Genomic DNA, 10,337 nt, shown 5'->3' on the forward strand with positions numbered 1-10,337 from the left:
ACTTTTAGTAGGCAAGTAAGCAAAAGTAAGTAGCAGTGCTACTTAAATCTGACCTATACTGATGTTAAATGACTAAAAGTAGCAGAGCTCCCTCACTTTTCAAATCAATGTGCTAATAAAGGCACTTAATACAATTGGGTTGCAGTATTTTCTTTACTGCATTTGCACATAATTCCAGAACCATCCAATAAACGAACCAATGGAAACAATTAAAAGTAATAATCATTTTCATCTTCTATGCATAGTATAAAAACAATAAAGGAAAATATTTAAATCGTAATCATTATTTACAAAGGCATTTTCTTAAAAAAAACAAAAAAACCCTTTACAATTCCAGTACCTAAAATGAATGCAGGTGGGTGTGGCAGTACAAAAGGCTTGCAGGAGAGTAAGGTGACGTCTTCACAGCAGGACAGGAAGGCGGGATGAACAACCACCAGCTATATTATTAAAAAGCAGCGGAACAGCAGATTTAGTAGCCGCAGCGCAGAGAAGCGTCCCTTCTGACGTCCTCAGAGGACTGAGTGTCTGCCTGCTGCTCCTCGAGGGACAAGTACGCTCATCCACTGGGGCCGAGGCTCCTGGGCGCCCCCTACTGGCCATTGAGCGGAATCTCCTGAAACACAAAACAAGTAGTGTAAAAAGGTACGTAAAACCACATCGGAGGCCTTACACATGCAGGGGAAAGGCATGTATGAGAGCGATGTATACATGCACTGTGCACACATGCAGCCGACAACGCGTTTTAAAGGAATAGTTTGACATCTTGAAAATGCTTCTGAGACGATGATACACTCTGCTGTGAAAACAGAACTTTTTGAACCATTTGTTTAAATATGCCACCTTCAAGTAGAAAAAGCTCATGAATGCAGATTTTCACACAATCACTTGGAGTTTTTTTTAATTCGAGGACATTACCTTTTACCAAAGTTTAATGTGTAGTGAAATACATACTACATTTTCTCAAAGGTTTCACTCTTTATAGGCCAGACCTGTTTCATAGTGGTGAACTGACAATTATTTCAATGTGAATCATGTTCTTAAATAACTTGTATAGAGCTTTAATTGATTTTAAAATCTTTCAAAAAAATGAATCAAGACATTTAGAAAAGACCAGATGAACCCACACATATTAAACCTATTGCTGCGTCACAATGCCAATGTAGGCGGGAGTTTTATGAGTCCAACTGTCACAGGGAACGTGATGCATTTCTCCTGATGAATCTTACTTTGGTTTAGTCACTCAGTCATTGTGTCCAAAACAGACACAATGTTTGCTTTACTACAAAGCTGTTGTGAAACAAACTGGAAAATCTGCGTATCTAATGATAACGTTTATATTATGGCCTCCACTTCATGCGATGGATGAAACCAAATCGACAAACCCATGCAATGGATCACTCTGAGTCTGCACCTCGTGCACACTGACCTTCGCCTGGTCCAAAGAGGCTGCAGTAATTTGTCTATCGTTACGTCACAGAGGACGAGAAGGAAAAGAAGAGTGATTCACAGAAGGAGAATTCACCACTACGACCGAGCGAAGTAGTTTGCTATTTAATAATCTGTGTGTTTTTGTTGGTAGACTCACCTCCAAGTTCCCCCTGGCTTTCTTCAACACTCCGTGGGTGAGATGCACTAGATGGAGGAAAAGTAATCCACGTTCAATTAGCACAGTTTATTTGTCTCATCAATTAACTTTTTGAATGAATTATGTCCATTAAGTGATAGAAATCGTCAAGTCTAAACCCCAAGACCACATTTTTAACTAAACAAAAGATACTAAAATCACAATTGTAATAAAAACGCCAATCCTCCCGTTAGAGGAGCAGACAATGTTTAAAGTTCTGCCGTTATTTGAAATAAACTGAAGTGGCGTCTTTGTAAAGAGGCTTCTTCCTACGTGAAACAAGACGACCTTACGCTGGTCAATGATGACTCTTTCCATTCCCTCCTTGAGCTGGTTGGTTGTCCGCAGGCGTTTAACGGCTCCGCTCAGCATCCTCTCCTGCTGCGACAGCCTGCTCTTCAGTCGGGCGATCTCATTTTTGAGCAGCTCATCCTGATTTGGAAGGATTAGGGGATGTGAGACTCGGTTTCGCAGATGCTTAATTTGGATACGGTAGATATCTGGGTACCTGCTGGTTGCTTGCGACGCCCCCTGCCGTGTGACCAGCTGGCAAAGAGACCCTCCAAACCAGCTTGAGCATCCGGCCAGCCTCTTCCAGCACGTGCTGCATGCTGCTCACGCTGCCCGACAGGCCCTTTAGATGCTGCTGTTCCTATGAAGACGGACAAATAACGACTTGTGCATCAATTTTACACACAGTGGAAATACAAATGTTTTAATATGGCTTGTTTAAAAGACAAGTACCTTTTGGATTTCATCAGATTTTACAAGTAGCGGCGCTCGGTACCTTGTTGTCGGAGGCCTGCTCTTTGAGTGCGTGCAGACTCTCCTGCAGTTGCTTGTCCATGCAGCGCGACAGCCTGCGGCCCTCTGAGATCTGCTTGCGCAGGGCGTTGTAGTCCTCGATCAGACCCAAAATATGCCGCCCGTTGCGATTGGCCCACATCCGGTGGCCGGGCACCAGGCGGGGGGGGGCGCTGGAGACGCTCTCCCCCGAGCTGCTGCTGAACGAGCCGCCGACCTCCTCCGAGTGAGCGCGGCCCGTCTCATCTGAAAAGACGTCGCGTTGTGCCTCGTCATTCAACACAAAAGCCGGGGCTTGAACTTATTGATGCGATTGAACACGACGGCGGTGGTTTTCTTACCGGGGAGGACACCGGCGTGTTCGCTGTGACTCTGGAACGACTGACGGAGGAGATCGCAGCCTTCGCGACCTGGTGACCTGCCTCCTTCATCTAAGACGAAGGTAAAAGCAAACCGATGTGAGCTGGCAGACTGGTGAGTGTGTGTGTGTGTGTGTGACTGCGCCTCATGTTCACCTGGAGAGGACAGCAGGTAGTTGATGTTAATGGTCTCAGAGCGGTTGGGTCCTCTGAGCAGCTGCTCCTCCAGTCTCTGTCGCAGTGCCGTGTTGGTCTGGATGCTCCTCTCCAGCTGCAGCCTCAGGTGTCTGATCTCCGACAGCAGCTCGCTCAGGTCCACTGAGCCCGAGGCGAGACCCCGGGACGCCTCGCTGGACTCTGATCAGAAGAAGAATGAAGGAGAGGTAAACTCATTGGATGCTGTTACAGGAAACTGGAACAGAACAGTAGCTTTCATTCCAAACAGAGGTACTTTGTTTTCTACAGACTCTCAATTAAAAGCAGTGTAATTAAGAAAAATGATGTATATTGATCTGATCAAGATTATTTTCAATGTTCATCTCTGACCACACAAACTAAAATGTTGCAAAGTGACAATGTCATGTCAGAACACCAAAACGTCAAATAAACATATTTTTTTGTTTCGATTGAATTTGATTATAATTTTGTCCTAAAAGGAATGTTGTTTAGTCACTCTTGGTCTCACCAAACAACTATTTAACTGCATAATGCATCAAACGGCTCAATTAAAAAAAAAAAGTACCATTTTGTTTGTGAGCTTCGTTCTTGATCTTTTCATAAACTTGCAGCTCCACCCGCAGCGACTGCAGAAGATGCTGGGAGTCGGACAGCTGCTGCACCTGAAGCTTCACCTCACACTGCAACCTGCAAGCACACCGAAGGATTTACAGAGAGAGGCTGGTGCACTCCCATCTATGCAAAGTAGAGCCCTCATAAAACAACTAGAATATATTTCAGCAGAAACACAAAAACAAGGAGCCTCCTAAATATAGTGCACAAATCTGCAGAACCACACACTACAGAGTCAATGGTACGGAAAGGGAGAGGAGATCTGACAGCCGATTAGACTCCAGGTTTCAGGTGTCCGTCTCAGTAAAACCCAGGGCACGAGGTCACATACCATCATCATGGTCTGTAATGCATTCATGTGTTACATACCATAATGATGGTATGCATTCATGTGTTCGAGGGTGAGCATACAAATGATGTAGAGTAGTAATGGTAGTATGTGTGTGTGTACCTGTGCACAGACTCCTGCAGATGGGAGTTTGCTTGGCTGCTGTGCTGCAGCCTCTCCTGCAGCTGGTTGTTTTCTTGCATCAGGGCTGCACACTCCCTCCTGCTCTGCTCCAGTTTGGCCGTCCTCCTGGCCAGAGTCTCCCGGAGCTTCTCGCGCTCCTTCTGCTTGTCTGGAGATGAACAAAAGCATCTTAAAGTTGCTGAAACGTTGATACTTTTGTGTAAGGTATTTCAAAGCACAGTCAGGGGATGGATGTACGTTATTGATGGAGGTCCGAGACGGACTGGCAGTCAGGAAAATGATTCTCTCTGTGGTCTAAAAAGAATGTGGTATCCGCTTAATAGTTGTACAAAAACGTGTTTTTACCTTTTGACACCAGGCTGAGCTGGTCATTGAGGACTTTGTTCTGTCCCCAGAGGAGACGCACCTCATTGGCCAGCTGACCCTGCTCCTCGTTACCGTGGATGAAGATGTTGGTGGCTGCTGAACGTGGGCACAAACACACTGAATTTCACAACCAGACTAATGGCAGTCCGAATATCCCACGGCGATGTGAGGCGTGTACCTGGATCTTTCTCCACCTCCGCTAGTCTCTTCTCCAGCTGCTCCCTGAGACGGTCGTTGGTGTTGATGCTCTCCTCCAGGCGCTGTCGCAGCACGCGGATCTCCTGCAGATGTTCTGCCAGCGAGTCTGACGGACACACATGCACAAAGCTAAAACTACAAAAAGGCATCAGACCCTACATTTCCCATAATGCAACAACACACAAGTTTGGAAGAAGGACTTTCTGGTAGAAATATGTCTTCTCCAAACCCAAGGCCATTTTTACCAGATGACATCACTATGACATCATTCAGCTGTTTTCACCTGCTGAAAACTCATTCCAAGGAAATTCCCAATGAAATCCCATACCTTAAATAAATTTACACCATGAAGATATAAAGCACAAACCACTTTAAAAAAAAACAAAGCTGAATGAATGGAAAGAATTCACCTTCCACCATGGATGTGTATTGTAAGAAGGCGTCGGACTGACATGATGGCCACTCCACCGTTGCCGCATGTTTACCTGCGTCCATGGAGCGAGGCTGTTCGGCAGCATTCTTGTGCGAGCCGACGTCTCCTTCTCGCCGGCGGGTCCGGGGCGCCGACGCGTCCTGGTCCTGAGCCTGTTCCTGATGGCGGCGGCCGGTCTGGGCCATGATTGATTGATGCAGATCCAGTTCACTTCGCAGGGTGGTGTTGAGCTCCTCGCTGCCCCTCAGCTGATCCTGTAGCCGCCCGTTTTCCCTCCGCAGGCCCCGCAGTCGGCTGACAGCGTGGGCTCCTCCTACATCCGCTCCTGTCCAATCAGAAAGGTGTTGCTGGCCTAAACGAGCAACAGGTGAATGGCTATTAGAATAGAATAGATGCATTCTCTTTTGGCTGATCAAAATAATACTACAGAAAAGTAGGAGGGAGGGGGAGGGGGGGGCATTGATGGCGAGTTCGGGTTCACAGCCCCCTCTCACACAGCCACATGCTTCACTTGTCTCAGTAATAGCCTTCCCTGTCTCTTTTCCCGGGGAAACCCAAGTTGAGGATTAAACCGGATAGGTGGCACTGAATAATGCAACTTCAAGTGGAGTGAAACCGGACTCCTGCTCTGCCTTTGGCCGGGATGCTTTGTCCCGCCTCACCGCCACAGAATGGATCTGAGTGGAAAATAAGTGCCATCCTGGACGAGAAACGAGGTCACCTCAACGCAATACCGCAAATATGTAACCAAGCAAAATACCAGCCTAGTGCACTATTCCTGGTCGGGCCTATCTGCAGCTTACGTGGACACAGCGTTGTGCTTACTCTCGGCTTGAAGTCCACTCTGCGTGGTCGAGCTGCTGTGGCAGGACGTCCTGTCCGAGTGGCACAGGTCAGAGTGAGAGCTGTGTTGGCTGACGGAGCCTTGGCTTCTCAACTGGCCCTGCAGACTCTGGATCAGGCGGTTCTTCTCCTGCAGCTCCTTTGTCAACCTGGGAGAAGGAGGGGGAACACGTAGCCGTGTCGGTCACTTTGTCTCCTAAATGCAACAGCTGGATCTGATCGTCGCATCGCCCCGCTGGGCATTGGGAGAGCAAAACTAAAAAAAAGGGGGGGAGATAATTACACAGCAACCAAAGAGAGTCACAACCGAGACCGAGGGTGTCTCTAGAGGACTTGCAGCTTTTAGCGGAAACACACAGCTGGGAAACAGGAAGAAGGAGTTCACAGCAAAGGTCATGCCGTCTGTGTGGATCAAACCCGCTCACAGGTCCAGCTGCTCCTCGGCGCACTCAGCCAGCGTGAGGATCTGCTGGACCAGGAGGCTGGTGTGCCGCCGCAGCAGCTCTCTCTCGCCCTCTAGCTCCAGACGCAGATTATCTAAATCCAGCTGGATTCTAGCCGCGCTGTCAGGAGGATTTCTAAAGCTCTCCTCACATCCCCGCGGAGGCTCCCTGAGACTTCCACATCAGCAACAATACAGATTAACGTCTGTCACAACGAGCAACTTTCGTTCCTAATCGGATGGTTAAAAAGTTGACAATGAATGAAGAAATGTTAAACCACTTTGCAACCATTTTGCTGCTAATCTCAAACACGTGGTTCAAACCGATTTTTGTTTTCCCGTCAATGGCAGAAAAAGAAAATAGGTGCATAAATACTCATCTTGATGTTTTGTGTGAAGCTTTGAAAGCTGTGTGTTCTACAAACATGAACAAATTAAGTGAATGTGTGTCCTTCTGTCATTGATGACCCAGTTAGGGGGCAGTGTAACCTTAATGTTTGGGCTGTCAATGACAAAATTAGGTCAACAGCAGGACACTTTTCAAAACCAATTACCAACGCACTGCCCGGGGTCATAAGGCTCTCGGCTGGGTGGAGGTGGGGGGAGGTCTTTAAAAGGGTCATGAAACAAACAGCACAGCTAACTGCCCTTAAATCCCCCAAAAAGTACAATGGACAATAGTGTATTGCCCAAAATGTCGAACCATGCCTCTAAGCACAAGTATCACAGTAGACCAACAGTGAGATGGAAGATTGTAGATATTACAAGACCTTTTTTTTTTTTTATAACCAAAAATAAAACGTGACAAATTGAATATGAACAAATGAAATAAGACCTGGACAATAAGCACGTGCAGTGTGAGTTTGAGACGCACCTCAGAGACAGTTCCAGGGCCACCGCGTCCTCATTAACCACACGAGACTCTCCTAGCACAGAGAGAAAAGATGCTGTCAAGGGCCTGTCTGTAAAGATCAGATACGGATGGCTGCTCCTTTGTGGCCATGTCTCTCTGCCGCTTTGTCAAAAAGAGACGTTTCTGCACAAAAGACACACGACTTAAATACCGCTTCTCGTTAGAACTATTAGGTCATAAAGAGGAAGCATGTCTTTTTGTGCGTTTCACCAAAAATCAAACATCAGTGTTTGGCTGTAATAAGCAAAATCTCTTCGAAGATTCCACATCCTCACAGCCGCTACCTTTGCCCAGCCGTCCTTCAAGCCGGTCCAGAATGCCGAGGCTCTTGTCCAGCTGCTCTTGGACCGCCTCGCCCACGTAGTAGTCGACCTCGCCGGCCTGCAGCAGCTCCTTGAAGGCCTTGCTCAGCTCGTCCAGCTGCCGTCGCTGCAGCGCCCCCAACCCGCGGCTCTCCTTCATCTGCTGCCTCAGGTGTGACAGCTCCCTGGCCTGCGACTGCACCAAAGAGTCCAGTCTGCGGAGACGTCGGGAACAGGAAGTACGCACAAAGTTGACAGCGTGAGTGGCGTTGTGATTAAACAACTGGGGTAATACTGAGGATGCATCGAGTCTGACCTCGCGGGTGATGTGGAGCCGCTGCGGTTCTGCTGATGCTGTTCACTCGTGCTTCTGTTCAGTGTCCTTTCTCTTTCCAGGTCCATATCCAGAGAGCTGCCTCGATCGTTCATCGCCGGGGTCTCACCCTCCTTTTTCTCCCCGAGCCGCCCACTTCTGTAGCTCCTATCTTGGCTGCGGCCCTCCGGCCGCGTGTCTTCTTGATCCTTGACGGGTGAGGGATCAGAGGCGTTGGCGACCAGGTCGCTGCAGACAGACGTCCTGCGCAGAAGACCTTGCATTTGGAGGATGAGTTTGGTCTGGTTCTCCAGCTGGACCTTGAGCTCTCGGACCTGTGCCTGAAGCTGCAGAGGGTCCTTAGAAGCACCGTACTCATCGTAGACCTGCAGGCTTTTCAGACTGACCTGAAAACAGACACGACAGGGTTAATAGCTAATGCTGCAAAAACATGACATCCTCACTAGCTAATGATTAGAAGATGGGGAAATTGATAAGATTGGACTGTTTTTGTCTGATTATGTAATTTATTAATTTAAATCGGGACCAACAAGTTGAATACCTTGGCTGAGCTGAGAGCTGGGGAACTTGGGTACGGGGTGCTGGAGGTGGAGTCCAGGTTCTCCGTAGAGGAGAAGGTGGCCTGCTCGTGTCGGGAAGGCAGGCAAGAGGCGCTGCAACTAGGGTTCACACCAACCTCTAGATCTAGCAACACAGTGTACACAGAACCAATCAGCTAGACAACAGGAGAGCAACAACAACAACTGTTGATTTAGCCAGGTGAGGAAACAAATCATTTGAGATGCAGCCGAACGGTGAAATAAGACGAGGACTATAAGTGAAAGGTTAATGAGTGCTCAAAAGACATTCGTAAACCTCAGGGTGGAAACATGCAAGAATTTGTCGATGCAACACATTGACAGCCCATTCAAATTAGGGAACGGTGCGGAGAAGTACCAAGTTAAAACCAGTAGTAGAGGGTGTGGTTATGAGACCCAAAACAGAAACACCTCCCAAGATCGGAGACAGTGGGTTACAGCTTCCCCCCTGTTCACTCCTCATGCAGACAAGTAGAGAGAATCTATCCACATTCGTGTCCACTCAGCAGTCTACCTGTGCTACTGCTCTCTTCCCTATCGTTCTCACTCTTGCCACTGGTTTCGTAACCCAGGTCCTGCAAATCCACCTGCACGCCTTTGTCATCCTGCTCCAGAGCTGGCATTGGGGGCAATATATTTCGGGTTAGGAGGAAATCATTTAAAGTGCACAGTGTCTTGTCTCTCTCCTTCACGGTGTTCGTGATCCTTTCAAGCGTTTTCACAGAATCGCATAAACAATTTAAATGCTTGAAGCAATGGAGTAAACGGCTCTCACCTTTCCGCGCGGTTTCAGGGGAGGTTAGAGCCGTGGCCAGTTTCTCCTCCAGGCTTTTACACGCTTTCCTCTTCTCCCTCAGCGCCTTATGGAGGGTCTCCAGTTCAACCTGGACACCGGGTGGTAACCCCTTTGCATCCTGCGGTGTCCGGTGGACCTCACTCTCCTCCCTACGGCCTCTGTCTTCTTGCAGGGAAGCCTGGAGGTCACAGATCCTCTGGTGGTGATCGTTGAAGACCTTGTAGAGGCGGCACAGGTTGCTGTGGAGCCCTCGGGGAAGCTGTCCGTCCGGGGACAGACCGCCGCCGGGTTCTGACTGGGCGGCTGCTCCCAGCTCCCGCCTCTCTTGCAGGGCTCTCTGAAGTTTGTCTAAATTCATCTGAAACTCCAGATTGCTCTGTGATGATCCCTCAGGAGCCCGGCAGCCGGCGTTTGTACAGTGTGCGGCCAGCGAAGAAACGGCTGACTCTGCGGAGCCGAGGCACTTCATCAGAACCGTGGTAATCTCCGGGTTTATACAGCTACCCATTCCACCTTCCCGTTCTGGTGATTCCCTTTCCTGAAGTGACCTTTCCGCTACCTGCCTCCAACGTTCACCCTCCTGGTCATTGTTGTGGTCGTGTTGAGCGGCGGCATCTGCAGCCCTCAGTTTCTCCTGCAGCTCCGCGTTAAGCCTGTTCTGCTGCCACAGTGCCTCCTGCAAAGAGTCGCTGTGTCGCTGCAGCTCCTGCATCGAGTCCTCTGTGCTTGCGGAACCACCTCTCGGGCGCTCTCTTTTAGAGGACGGGCTCACCTCCTGCAAGGCCGTCTCTATCTTCAAACATAAATCACTGATTCCTGGCATCCTTTCTTGGCTGTTGGAGGAGGTGATAGCTTTCCCTGCCAAGTCCAGAAGCTCTAAAAGCTGGTTGTTGAGCTCCTCCTTCTCCTGCAGGGCCTTTTGCAGCTCCACGCACCTGCTGTGAATGGCAGAATCAGAACCTGAAGATGCACTGGAGCCAAATCGCCCCTGGCTGTCCAGACTGCAGGCAGTCAAGTAAGCAATGGTGGACTCAGCAGCCTGCAAGGCCTCCACGTACTGGCGAATGAGCCGGTCCTTTTC

The 10,337-nt window shown here is 48.8% G+C and overlaps 1 protein-coding gene across 1 annotated transcript in view; it reads right to left on the reverse strand.

Annotated features, from left to right (window-relative positions):
* Positions 1-134: 134 nt before the first annotated feature.
* Positions 135-10,337, reverse strand: part of cdk5rap2 (CDK5 regulatory subunit associated protein 2) — a 27,109-nt gene continuing 16,906 nt past the window's right edge. The window contains exons 31-50 of the mRNA XM_062559017.1: positions 9,236-10,331; positions 8,975-9,076; positions 8,424-8,566; positions 7,865-8,268; positions 7,531-7,763; positions 7,208-7,259; positions 5,874-6,040; positions 5,101-5,400; positions 4,596-4,721; positions 4,397-4,513; positions 4,031-4,199; positions 3,533-3,654; positions 2,947-3,147; positions 2,773-2,862; positions 2,415-2,677; positions 2,136-2,279; positions 1,921-2,059; positions 1,589-1,635; positions 1,430-1,463; positions 135-616 (exon numbers count right to left, since the gene is read on the reverse strand). Coding sequence (XP_062415001.1) covers positions 513-616; positions 1,430-1,463; positions 1,589-1,635; positions 1,921-2,059; positions 2,136-2,279; positions 2,415-2,677; positions 2,773-2,862; positions 2,947-3,147; positions 3,533-3,654; positions 4,031-4,199; positions 4,397-4,513; positions 4,596-4,721; positions 5,101-5,400; positions 5,874-6,040; positions 7,208-7,259; positions 7,531-7,763; positions 7,865-8,268; positions 8,424-8,566; positions 8,975-9,076; positions 9,236-10,331 — 4,053 coding nt within the window. The 3' untranslated portion in view covers positions 135-512. The remainder of the gene's footprint in view (positions 617-1,429; positions 1,464-1,588; positions 1,636-1,920; positions 2,060-2,135; positions 2,280-2,414; positions 2,678-2,772; positions 2,863-2,946; positions 3,148-3,532; positions 3,655-4,030; positions 4,200-4,396; positions 4,514-4,595; positions 4,722-5,100; positions 5,401-5,873; positions 6,041-7,207; positions 7,260-7,530; positions 7,764-7,864; positions 8,269-8,423; positions 8,567-8,974; positions 9,077-9,235; positions 10,332-10,337) is intronic.

Source organism: Pungitius pungitius, chromosome 18 (assembly GCF_949316345.1).
Source record: "Pungitius pungitius chromosome 18, fPunPun2.1, whole genome shotgun sequence".
Taxonomy (NCBI): domain Eukaryota; kingdom Metazoa; phylum Chordata; class Actinopteri; order Perciformes; family Gasterosteidae; genus Pungitius; species Pungitius pungitius.